Below are 13,637 nucleotides of genomic sequence, written 5' to 3'. Positions count from 1 at the left end.
AGATGATTCATAATACTCTTATCTTAATAAACAGTAATTATTTGTGTTAGACAGAAAACAACAACAAATTCAGTATAATATATTTGTCATAAGGCATATACAATCAATTTGTACTGACTTACTTGCATTTTAGAGTAAATACTGCAAAATACATTTGCACTTCAAATACATAATTACATGGTTACTGAGCAATCTGTACACTTTATAATGTATATTTATATAAATTTTTACATAATGCATTATAATATGTACACAATATTATATACTACCTAGACTTACACTTTTAAGGGAACTCTGTCCACGTCCCCAAGCCAGGTGTACCATTAATATGGTAACTTGGAACACTTAGCTTTCAAACTTCTTGGATTCACTCAGTTTCCTTTTTTCTGTTGACACAATATGTAGTTGTGACGGGAAGGTAAGGTTTGTTTCACTCAGAGATGGTTGTCAATACTGGAGGATACCAATTTCTTTCTGAATGCTACTACTGCATATGAGAACAAATCTTGTGGATATCGTAAAACCAAAATCTGTTTTTAAGCAATATCAATCACATTTTGATATACCTTCATAAAAAGTTTTTCAATAAGTGAATTTGTTATGTTATTAATTCAAAATTGACAGTGTTCTGATTAAGAATGCAAATATGCTTATTCTAATATTTTAGAATCATGGTTCTCTCTTTTCAATTTTGTACTTTATAAAAGGCTTTTATTTAATATTAATTCTGCATAATTATCTCTGCTCAAGTGTCTTTCAATAGAAATTTGTGAATGTTATACTTCTAATTTTTATTGTTCTAAAAATCAAATTAAGTAATGTAACTAGAAAGATATCTAATCACACTGATCAGTCCTCTTGTAAATACTGCAGTAGGCATAATCACTGTCATATCGACACTGAGTTAATGTTGATTCCTTTCTTTCTCTTTGGCTGAAACTGCAGTGATTGACAACCACCTCACCTCAATATGACATTTGTGTCATATCCCTGCTCCTTGGAGTCCCGTTGACCAGACACTCTTCTAAATGGGTTCCATGTGAGTTTCTTATGTTGGTGGTGGCTTGTTACACTGCCTGCAGGGCTGGGCTGTCCACTTGATACCCCTGAGCTTGAACTACTGCTAGTTGAAACTGAGCCCTTTGGTCCACCTTTAGGTTGCTAAAAATACCAGTACATCTCTTATCAAGTTGTGTGTTAAAAGGATTACAGTTGTTTACTGAACAGGTAACAAAACTCGAGCTGTGGTTAATCAGAATATAAGTTTTTACCACATGTAGTGGCAGCACTTGTTTCATATTCAAATGTCCATGGCTCTCATCTATGCTGGCAGATCAACTATCATGATAATTTTTTTTCATGGTTTTCCTTAATCCCTCCAGGGTGTTACCAGGTTAGTTCCTCAAGGTAGGTCACAATCATTATCTTCCACCTCCTTAGCATATTACTGTAATCACCATATCATTCAACACTATATAACCTCTGCAAATGATACAAATGAACAGACTGCAATATAAGTTTGAACCGAAATGAATTGGTACTCCTTACCTGACAGATGTAGCTTCCAAATGTAGTGTTCTGATTGTAGAATATAGGGAAATGGACAGTATCAAAATATAACTTTAAATGATAAGTTTAAATTCTGTTTATAAACAACAGAATGTGATTGACTGACAGGCTGGCCCCAAGTATGTACTTGCTACAAATGTAAAAGTAAAATAATGTCTAAGCACCATGCCATGATATAGTACACAGTACATTCAGACTGAACACTCGTACATTTTGGAGCTGGAGAAAGGTGAATAATCAGCTTCATGCTGTAACTGCTTTACTCCTGGAGAAATTGCATCTTCCAGGAATCAAAGCTTATCTTCCGCCTGCAACCAGTTACTTCACTGACAGCTATCCTGGCTCATTCCTGTTTTTCATTAATACTGTATTTCTTAGTGCAAAATTGATACTGTACCAGCTAAGCAGCTATTGTCTAAGGCACAGAAAGGAACGTTCTAAGTTTTCCTTATTAATTCTTTACACACGCTGCAATTGAAGTACTTGCCCTTCTGGTCTTTATGTATTTGGCATTTGAAAAAAATTAATGAAAGAAATGTAATCCATCTTCACTCTACAGTTAAATCTGACTACTTACTGCCATGGAAATATACTATCAGAAGAAGGTTTATCTAAATAAAAATCAACATTTAAAATGTTAACTGAACATAAGACAATCATTCATCTTAATGTTACCTTTGTCAATAGCATCAGATTGGCTTTCACATTCACTTCATAACACATAAGACTACTGTTTGCCAAAGAGGCAAATTTCTGACAACTAAATTTTTAATTTAACTCATTCTTAACGTCAGTACTTTGGGCCTCTTTATCCCTATGGTAAGTACCCTGGTACCTATCTGATAGGAGGTTGGGTGAGCCCCAGAGCCAGTCTAGACATTTCAGTGAAGGGGAAATCCTGCAGAAGGCAGAAACTGGTGAATTAAGGATGTGCTGTGGCTGAAATGTGATTATTTGTATCAAAATTGTAAAAGTGTGGGGAGAACGAAGCTCCCTATAGCCTGCTAGATGGCAGTAAACTTTATAAATTAATGGGTTAAAGTACATGAACTGCTAATCTTTCCTTACCTTCAGGTAATTTCTGTCCATGAGTGTTACAAGTTTGAGGCTAAGTGTGTCTCCAGCATCTTTTATTAGTTTTACAACATCTTCATGTGGAGACCACTTGACATCTTGGTCACCAATTGTGACTATGAAATCGCCTTCTTTCATTCCTCCGAACTAAATGTGACAAAATATAAATTAATGTAGTTTCACTTTTCCCCTCTAAGCCTACTTTCCACAGTACTAAAATTGAGTTATATACAGCAGTTATTTTGCCCATCATTTTTTATGAATGTACAATATGGGGAAGTACAAAAATTACAAGTATTTGAAAATGAAAGCATTAAAGGAAAATATATGGGCCTAAGGGAGAAGAAATAAGTAGGGAGTGGAGGAATTTACTTACCAAAGAACTTCATATTTATATTCATAAGGTAGTTATATCAAGGTTTTAATGGGCTGGACAGAATAAGCAGAAAACATGCAGAGTTTGGATGGCAAACCTTATGAAGTGCAACCACGTGAAAAATGAACATGGGGATTGGAGGGTAGCACTACAATGCATGTGTAGTGGATGAAAGTGGACCACTATCAGATCTGATGACAAGTTTGTAAGTTAGAGTAAAACCTTAACATTCTAAAAGAATGACTATCTTTCTACATGATTTAAACCTAAAAGCAATGACACTGTCTAATCCAGAATTATGTTCCTTGGATTTTACATGTGTTTCAAGCTTGTGTTAACTATTAACTAAATACATGCTGCCATTCTTCCTTCATAGGTTAACAGTTATAGCTGACCAAGGACTTTCTAAGAGATATCTGAAGAATCATCATTAAAAAAGCATAACATTTTGCCCTATCAGAAGAAAGTTTAATACAGTTTAAATGTTCTCCACTTGTGTCGCTAAGATCCTTGGAGGTTTCATGACCAAAAATTGTGCAGGTATTTTTGTTTCCAAATACATGAATTGTGTGTAAGGTAGGAAACCTACATCAGCAAGGCTTCCTTGATCCACTCCAGCTACTATAACAGGCCCATCACCACGGACCGAGAATCCAAATCCTTCACCTCCTCCAAGCCTTTGCAACTGAATAGATCTTGGTGCTGTCCAGTGATGTTTTGCTGAAAAGATGGCTACTGGTCCAAGAAAACGAAATAGGTCGTCTACACGGAACTGAGAGAAGTCTGGTGGCGTCAGTGACAGCTGGAATTTGGTAGATGCTAAAACATTTAACAACGCATCTTAATTAAGAGTGGATAAATGATCTTATTCTTATTCAAAGCTTAGGTCTGCTGGCCTATTTTGATCCCATTTTTATTATGTGAACCAATCCTTACATCTCATAAATGTATTCAACACATTAGGTCTACAAAATAAGTGTGAAAATGAACCTCTGAAGAGGATTAAACCATTTTATTTCTTCTGAGAGGAAAATATTCAAGATTGCAGAAACAAGTAGCTGAGTAAAATCATAATGAAAATCTTTGAAACTAATTGCTGTAGATGATTCTGTAAAAGCAAATTTCTTCAGTTTAAGGATAATAAATTACAATGATATTCAACAATGTCTATAAAATTGTCATGCTTATGATACGCTTAGTAAGAAATTGTGGAATTTTGGTGCAGTACGACTACAGGTACTCTTCTAGTCATATTATATTTAAGTATAAACTGAAATGTTCATGTGAATAAATTGTGTGCATGTATGTACATGTTTACTTTGGTAATCATATAACCAAACTAATTAAGGGAAAAAACTACTGCCAAATAAATTTCATCAGGAAATTTCCACATGTAGAAAGAAAATAAAAATTTGTGGAGAATTATTTTCACTCTCGCTGAATACCCTACAAATTTGGTTCTTAGGCATAAGAGTGGCATTATAAATTTGACACAACAAAGTTGATACTGCCTGTTGTTCATATGTTAACTTTTGTGAAAGCAAGACAGTACAATGTTAATACCTAGAATTTGTGGAGGATCTAGTAACTCTCGGAAATCATCTTCTTCCTCTGCCGATGTATACGCTTCCAAGGCTCGGCTATGAGACTTTTTTAGCACTCCTGCAAGTGCTGCCTTGCCCTTGAGTTCTCTGCACATTCTGTGTAGTCGTTGACTTTCTTCATGTCTTAGCAGTGCTTCACGTAAGTGGGCACGGCCTGAAACAAACACACCGGTTTAATAAAATGTGTAATGTGTCTTGTTCTGGTAAACACATATGGGAATAGGCCTAGTGTGTTGTTGAGTAGAATTAATTAGAAGTATGAGTGTTCTCCCCTTGTTTACTGTATGGTCTTACTCTATTTTGTTGGGACAGGATTTAAGTTTGATGGCGGTTTTTGTCTGTTCCTTTCCCTGGTTTGATTACTTTTAGAGTATTTAGAATAGGCTTTGGTATAAAATTGCCCCCCCCCCCACCTCCTTCTGGGTCAAGAAATTATGAACTAAGGTGTTTGTTCCTAGTAGTGTTTTGAATTCTTTACGTATATTGTTTATTAATATGATTAAAAATTAGGCAAGAAAGGAGAAGTATTTGCTCAAGTAGTTTACAGCATGTCTCTGGTGATTTCACTGCTGTGAAAAAAATACTGAGTCCTTTTTCACAACTTCTTTACATTAGTATTTGAAAATTCTTGCCTAATAACTTTCTTTCTGCATCGTCTTGTGGGACTCGGATTTCCAGCTGTGTCTTTGGGTCAGAATCTCCATGGAGATACTGTAGAGCATCCTTGGTCCTGTCACTGAGTTGATTCAGTTCTCGGCTCAGAATTCCAACAGCAACGTAATGATGTGCCACAGCTGAATAATGCTCCTGCTTCACCAAAACAAGAGACACCCAAGAATAGGGAACATAGTCTTTGACTGGAGCAGATGAGATTAAAGCATGTACATTGCTGTACACGTCAGACACCTGTTAACACAAAATATTTGTGTGAGACTAAATACAAAACAATTTACATGTGACTTGTAGCAACTATAGTTTCATTACACTGCAAATACAATGGACACTGACTAAGGTGCTTTTGATATGCACAATATTTTACTCTGTGTATTGGTTATACTCAGATACTGACGTGATTTGGACTCTCAGAAATTAAAGACTATTAGCCAATGAAGAAGAATTTTCATGTTGGTACTTAATGCGAAGTGTTGAATATAGGGGAAATTTATGATAAGATACCTGTACTAACACCTGTTTACTGGACATATCTAGTCTGTGTAAGAAAGTGTATATTTTGTAAAACTGACCTGTGCTGCTTCTTGGGCAAGATCCAAACACAAGTCAACATCCCTCCGTTCACGTGACTGCAGTTCCAGTTTCTCAAATAAGCATTCACGAGCCTGTGCCTAAAAATGAAATATTAATATACATCTAAATCCTTCATCTGGAGTGAACTGAATTTAAATTGTGATTCCTTAAGTCTTTGTCTCTATAAATCAACAAAAGGGAAAATAACTATGTTCCTAAAAAGAAAATGTTCTGTTACTGTCAAGCTATGACTTAATGGGACTTACCAGCATTAGTTGTGACAACATATCCAGCATTTCTGGTCCAAGGTCCATGCTGGGTGCATTGGTGAAATTCTCGTGAATATACCGAAATGTTCCGGCAGCTCGTAAAAAACTATCTACAGCACTGTCCAATCCTTTGGGAGTCAGGCGATCCTGTTTTGCTCCAATCTGCGTGTATACTGCACCCATGTTGAACAGTACGCAGGCTTTCTCAAATGCCACGGTGCGCTGACAGCTAGGTACTCCAGTTAGAGAATCATACCTGAGCAAAATATCGGTTTTATTTACAGTTACTAAATTTGGGGATGCTTGCTACCGTGCAATTCAGAATCTTTTGTCTTCCAGTCTGCTATGTAAAAATATAAACATTAAAATATACAAAACTATAATTTAACCTGTTTTGTATTAGTGTGAAACCCAGTCATTTCCTTCAAAATTTCTTCCAGTTGGTAATTATCTTCACATTTAACGTGACAGTATCACCTGCAGCTAATACAGAATACTACTAAATCATGACAACAACACTACTCACCATTCAAAATAAATGCCAAGGCTCCGATCAGGAGGGAAAAACCTTCTCTCCACAAAGTACAGTTGATTATAATATTGGAACAATAGCGCCACACCTGAACTGTCCCGCAGAGGTGTCCGCATTGCCTGGAAACAGAGGTTAACGCTTCCTAGAATACTTTCATGAAATTACATGTCAGTTCACAACTGACTGCCTGTCAAGTCTACAGCCTGAACCCATGCAAAATACAGTGGATTAATCTCCTTTATAATGAAAGAGAGTTAGTAAATTTGCTACAAAGAATTCTTTAAAAAAAAACGTGAAGTGTCTTTCAACATTCCATGACAGTTTGGTTCAGACTACAGAAGAACTTCATGCTTGACTAACCACACTACTTAGAGTTTCCATACCAATTCATGGAATTGATCCTCTTACATTGCAATAAAAGACTTATTGGTAAATGTCACTGCTCTGTCTTCACTTCTCTTGAGTTCTTTATTACTATTTCAAATCAAGAAAGCAGCTCCACTACCAGCACAATTTATTAGTGCAAATGTCATCCAGTTTCAAACTAAAAATTATGGTATGAACTTTTACTAAGGTGTAAGATTTGAGGTTTTCACAGTGGTGAGTATGAAGATTTCTGTCTTCTGGGGTGTCGCCCTGATGACGGAGGCAGTATGATCTCTGAAACGTTGGTAAACATTGACCAGACTACACAGCGCAACAACCCAGAAGACAGAAATCTTCAAGATTTTCTTAGTTTTAGAGCAACCATTAGATTCATCACCGTTTCAAATATTCTCTTCGATACACTTCAAAACAAGGTTGTTTCTGAGTGCATCTTGCAATTAAACTTGCCACATATTAAACAAAGCAAGACATGTTTTGAACAGGATATGCACACTGTGTTGAATATACTTTTGCTGATTTTATTTATTGAGAAACAATGAACAATGTTATATGGCTGTTGGCGCTGCCATTGTTTTATATAATTTTATTTCACTCGGTGTTTCATTTCCAATTTTTGCCCGCCTGTTACGCACGTAACAGAACTGTGTAATTTTCCTATCAATCGATGCCACTGTCTAATGTGTCAAGATTCGTCGTAAAATGCGGAAGATCGTGTGAATGAGTTTATGAGCACATTGAAAACAGCATTTCAAAGGCCTTCTTTCTGATAAGCGCTTACCTGCCGAATGTCCATGAACTCTGCTATGGAATCTTCATACTGGCTCCCATCCTCACTGTAGTGTTCCAAAATGAAATCCTGTAATTTTAACACCAAATTAGCTACGCTGAAGGCATTCTCCAGCATTTTAACTCTATGCACCTCATCAACTGACAACTGAAACAATGCTACATATTGGGAACAACCTGTGTTAAACATGCAAGGCTTTCAGTCCTCTGATTACATTTTTAACAAAGTATATTGTCCTCTGGATCACTGACACCAATGTCAATGACACATAGTGATAGAATAGTGAGCTATCTTTGAAAGTCAGTGATGCTGGTTCACTCTTAAGACACGGCATGGTCATTGACAGTGTTGCCAACCCACAATAGTGAGCTGATGATGCATATGATATCAGTCTTTGAATTTTCACGACCTGGCAAGGTCTCAATCTTTTCTGTCTTGCTCTCTCAACGCAACAAGCAATCCCTCACCTTCGTGTTTGAATCCTACAATAGTATATAGCCTTATAAAGTGGCATCCTTGTCATTATTTTTTTAGCGGATAATATTTCATTATTTGTTCATCAGTCTATATTTTAAATTAGGTGAAGTGTTAAAACTAATTATTTTATGTCATACAGATTTTATAATTCACTTTCTTCATTTTGTAAGAAAAGATTATGTTGGCAATTTATCAATGTTATTCGCACTATAACGACTTGTCTCCGTATTTTATAATCACTTGCCAAAAATAATACCAACATGGCGATCATGTAAACTTCTGATGTGGAAACGACATTTGCATTGACGTATGGTCCTGAAATCCAATGTCTTAATGTACATTCATAAGTAAGCAACTTTTGATAATTAAATATCCATTGAAGCTTGTAAACAGCGGCGGCGAAGCAAATCACCAGGCCCTGAGTGAGACTGATTATAATAATTATCGCTGCCCCTTACGGAAAAGGACACGTCTAAGGAATTTAGGCGATTTCAATTATTATTATTTTTTAACGATTTGAAAACCGCATCTCTGCGGCTGACTCACGTAAGTTTTCCGCCGTCTCCCCCATTTTCACCCAAAATCTTTGTCGCTTACATTTACATCGTCTTTTATTTCAAAAAATTTAGAAGTGGCCCACTTAATTCTAGATTCTATCGCTCTACTTAAGCTTTCCGTTTTCCTTTAGATGCGCCGAATTCATAATTTCTTCTCAAACCACGACTCCCTTTAATACCCAAAATCGCAATAAACAAAATACACACAATATAGGGTAGAATTTGAGGTTTTCACGGCGGTGAGTCTGGTAATGGCGGCAGTATGACCTCTGAAACGTCGGTAAACTTCTACCAGACTTCACGGCGCAACAACCCAGAAGCCAGCCATCTTCTTTAATAAACGGTAGCCCTGAAAAATCTATCAGTAGCATTCGGGCGAACCTACAGGACACTGTACAAAGCAAAATGGAAATCTCTAATTAATAATTACGACGTTATATCGTGTCTTCACGTAACAATGGAAATTACTCCGGAAAACAACGCCCCATCCTCTGCTTCCACTTCCTGTGTATTTACCGCGAGGCTCTGGAATATTCCAGTCGCAATTTTCCGTGACAGTATACACGCATTGCTTGCCTACTGAAAACATACGAGCATGCTTTTTTTTTAGAAGAAATCCAGCAGCAACTTTCTTTAACAAACGTTAGGGTAAACAGCTGTTTATTCATGCACGCAATATCCATTGAGTGCGCATACAGACCCGTCCTTTGTTTGTTCATATTGACTATACAAGAGAAATCTATCCAATGAATTACACCGTCTTTCTACCGTACGTGTCTGAAATGTCAACACGAACACACAGTAACGTCTGATACTGGATATATGCAAAAATGGACAGCTAATTACCTCGTGACTCTGTAACAATTGCTAAATTTATGCAGCGTCTAAGGCGGAGCGTTCATGTTAACGGCTAAAACTTTGAAAAATTAAAAGTCTTCTGTCTTTATTTTCGTGGTTCAGTATTACTCCACACATTGGAACAATGCAGAACGCCCGCTGGGGGCTTAAACCTCAACTAGTTGGCTAACGATGCTTTTTTATTAATTACTTTTGCTATGTTCCAGTGATTGGTAGAACTGAAATTAAATGTAAGACTACTAACCGCGGCTCCGTGAAATAAATTATGCGGCTAGAGGCTTCAGTTCAATTACCTGTGAACAGCTTAAGAATAGGCGTGGTGGTTATACCATATAAAGTGTCAATAATCCTTTCTAGCATATTGCATTGACCCGCCAGATATACAAACAACAGGCCTATCCTTGTCGTAAACTTGTGAGAGTTGGCACAGCGTGACAATACGATCAGTGGCGGCTCGTGACATTTTACAATAGTCCAAAGAAATCATACTCGTTGTAAATCATACTTTTCAAACGCATTTATTTCTATATTGTATCCCTCGTTTTAATAGGTTGCTTACTGCAGACGCCTACACATTGTTAATGGGTGCTATCAACAGCGCACAGACTTGTTTCGTGAAGTGTGAAAATCTGGAAGTTATTAGCAGAGGGAAGAAGATACACAAACTTGGTTTTCGCATGTCTAATTGCGTCGAACGGATTGAGACGGAACCGATAAGACTCAGTGTCCATGTTGTGGACAAATCTACGACATTTCTTGACACCGCTCGGACATAGCTTACGAACTATTGTTACTGAAGGAAATGTATTGAAACTTATCGTTGACCCTGATGATGGATTACGTCCTTTCGAAACACTGGTATCTACCTACAAGTCCACTCGGCGTTACAACCCAGAAGACCAACGTAGACATCTTCATTGCCGTGAGAACCTAAAATTTTGTACAGAAACTTTGCGGTACGAACTAAATTCTTAAATATTATTTCGACTATCCTTGGTCTCAAAAGGTTAATATTTGTGTTTTATATGCCACGTCTTTCTCGGGTAGCTCAGTAGAAGCAGAGAATGGAAGTGTCACAGTTCCGGCAATATTTCTATATTATTTACTACGACATGTAAAACCCAGAAAGATGTAGGACACCCACAGTTAGCCATGTGTTACAAGTCACAGGACATTTATCCTACTCAGGAGTGCGGATAAGAGACGGTACTTAGTCACTGTCATATATTTAAGACTAGTTGCAATAGGTGTGACTTTCAGATGGCTTATAGTCGAGTCAGTGGCGGACAACTCGTTCCAGCAAATTCGTTTCCTTCTGCTGGAATACTCGTTCAAATTCCAGTGATTACTGTAGTGGATTTGAACGATGAAAAACAGCATTTCTCAGGAAAATATTTAATATATTTGTTATAAAATATAGGCAGTACCAAACGTCTGGCGGATACACGCTAGCTTTCTATCACGAAGACACGGGTTCAATTCCAGTGACTTCAAGTGAGATTCATGGTGGACAATGTGGCACTTCGGTTTTCCCCTCCACCATAGCTCCATGCTCATCTATCACCGCCCCATGAAGTGTGCGATAACTCTGACCAAACAGCACATCATCACACCCATGGTTCTAAGTTAGGGGCTTCGTCTCTGACCCGGCACCTGGCTGTACTTGGAATAAATGTTATTTTAGCTTAAAAATGTGGGATAATAGGTGTTTACTACCTTTATCATCGGGGTTATGATGGAGGTAATAAACACGTATGAAAATTTGGCAAACTTCTACGACGCTACACGGCGCAACAACCCATAAGACAACCATCTTCGTACCCACCGACGAGAAAACCTCAAATCATACAATGATGTAGGTCATTACCCTTGAATAATTGATGAACGAGAAGAGAATTAAATTTTCGGTTCGCCAGACATGTGGCCGCAAATTAACTGTCATCGGAAAATGATCACAGCAGTTTCACATTTTGCTGACGAAGCAAAGATAATTACAGGTTTCCAGGTATGTCAGGTACGCAATTTCGCAATTGCCGAAATACATTCGACGGCCAATAAGAATCTAAATTGCAGGGAGGCCATATTCTTATAAACATATAGTCATAAATGGCCTGAAGACATACAACAGAATTATAAAATCTATACCTCCGCCATTTTTATATGCCCTAACAATTATTCGGCAGAACATCGATGTGTTCAGTTAACTCCATGGAGCAAGTCTATAGACGTCTTTGAGAAAATTATAGCATCTCGGTTGGTCGAGTAATCTCTCTCATGTTATGATACTCAAAACTTCACTGTCGTGTTCACAGACATAAGCCAAAATAATCCAGGCCCTCATATACTGTTTAAGATCCATTTTAATACTATTTTCTCATCTACGCTTTGATCTCCCTTAAGATTTTCCTACTGCAAATGTGTACACCTTTCATATCTCATACCATTCTTCGACGTTCGACATCCAAGGAATAACTGCAGAAATATTGACAGACGCCAAGGTCTCTTAACCTATTGTGTCTTAATTCATATAGTGATGGGTCGCCTGAAGCACTTTCTTAACGTCGAATGAAATACGATCATCACGAATGGAGAAATGTAAATGAGGGAGGTCGTGCAAGTGGAATTACTCTCCCAACGGCTGCCTTGAAGGGCAAAGGAAAACAACAAATATTTTGTAGATTTTATTCAAAATACATAAATTTGCAGTTGATATAGTGCACATTAATACTCCACGGGCATAGTGTAGTCTGTAAATGCTAACCCTTTGCTGATTTACTGGCTAATGAAATGCAGATACGTCAGCACGAAGACGAACATCTTACATATAAAAAAAGCAAATTTCCTCAGAAAACACTTCTAACGGCGAACACTCGAGACTGAGAAGACGTACAGTACCTTCATTACCCGTTACAGCTTGTTGTTTTAGAAGATAACTTTACTTCTATTCGCGGTTTCGTGAAGGATCACACTAAGCTTGCCAGTCTGACACTGACATGCGCGGTATATATGCTTGTTTATATTTTATAATGCTGTAAAATATCTCCTCTCATCCATACGAATAACCGGTCCTTTTGCTGTGACACTATATATTGGGGCCAGCAGCCACAACAACAAATTGATTATCTGTCTGTACCAATGGCCTACTTGAAGACTAGTCTGTAATGAACCTGGTGCTCAACTGAATTGCTTAAACATCTTCACAACTACCTTCTAACATTCGATGGGCACAAACGAAACTTATTACGTTGAAATATTAACTCAAAACGGTTTCTGCTTTAGCCTAAGCACTGTGATGAAACCCATGAGAGTCTTCCTTGAAACTGGTCAAGAAACGACATTCTTTTACGGAACCTTTGAAACTGGTTTCCCCGTAAGCGAAAAATACAGATTAAAGGCTGTTAAGACAAAGTACTAACGAGAATAATTAGAACACAGAAAGTACCGGAAGCACCATCGCCCTGATGATGGCGGCAGCAGGCATCTCTGAAATATCGGTCAATTTCTACCAGACTATACGATGACTTTGTTTCCTAGTTGAGAAGACTGAAAGAGTCCTTGTTGTGGGGAAATTTGGATGTTTCGCTTCGGGGCCGTAAAATCATTCTGGGTGTTTTATAAAGGTAGGCTACATCTAAAGACTTAGAACTGTGTAATGACCTCTTCCATAAGACGCCATGTCTTATTTCTATGCGGAAGAAAACTGGATCCAGTTCACCTGACTCTATAAAGACCGTAATGGTATTTACGTGATATCAGATAGAATTATGAATCAAGTCTCAAGCAGAAATGTGAACCAGAAACACAGCTATGTCGTCTGTTAGAAATCTGACTAACGTGTCCTCTGGGAAACGTGCACTAATAAAATGTGTTGAATATTTCTTTGTAGTTTAAATTAGTGTTAC

The 13,637-nt window shown here is 37.5% G+C and overlaps 1 protein-coding gene across 6 annotated transcripts in view; it reads right to left on the bottom strand.

Annotated features, from left to right (window-relative positions):
* Positions 1-66: 66 nt before the first annotated feature.
* The window catches only part of Rhp (GTP-Rho-binding protein rhophilin), a 104,038-nt gene continuing 90,467 nt past the window's right edge, over positions 67-13,637 (bottom strand). For all 6 annotated transcript variants that reach the window (XM_022066179.2, XM_087342896.1, XM_087342897.1 and 3 more), the window contains exons 5-13: positions 7,835-7,912; positions 6,664-6,788; positions 6,135-6,393; positions 5,868-5,966; positions 5,256-5,529; positions 4,583-4,777; positions 3,609-3,838; positions 2,638-2,790; positions 67-1,161 (exon numbers count right to left, since the gene is read on the bottom strand). In XM_022066179.2, the coding sequence (XP_021921871.2) occupies positions 961-1,161; positions 2,638-2,790; positions 3,609-3,838; positions 4,583-4,777; positions 5,256-5,529; positions 5,868-5,966; positions 6,135-6,393; positions 6,664-6,788; positions 7,835-7,912 (1,614 nt within the window). In that variant the 3' untranslated portion in view covers positions 67-960. The remainder of the gene's footprint in view (positions 1,162-2,637; positions 2,791-3,608; positions 3,839-4,582; positions 4,778-5,255; positions 5,530-5,867; positions 5,967-6,134; positions 6,394-6,663; positions 6,789-7,834; positions 7,913-13,637) is intronic.

This window comes from Zootermopsis nevadensis, unplaced genomic scaffold (assembly GCF_977971745.1).
Source record: "Zootermopsis nevadensis isolate Lab colony 2312 unplaced genomic scaffold, Znev_1.0 Znev_ptg000004l, whole genome shotgun sequence".
NCBI lineage: Eukaryota > Metazoa > Arthropoda > Insecta > Blattodea > Termopsidae > Zootermopsis > Zootermopsis nevadensis.
This window is presented reverse-complemented; position numbering and strand designations above follow the sequence as displayed.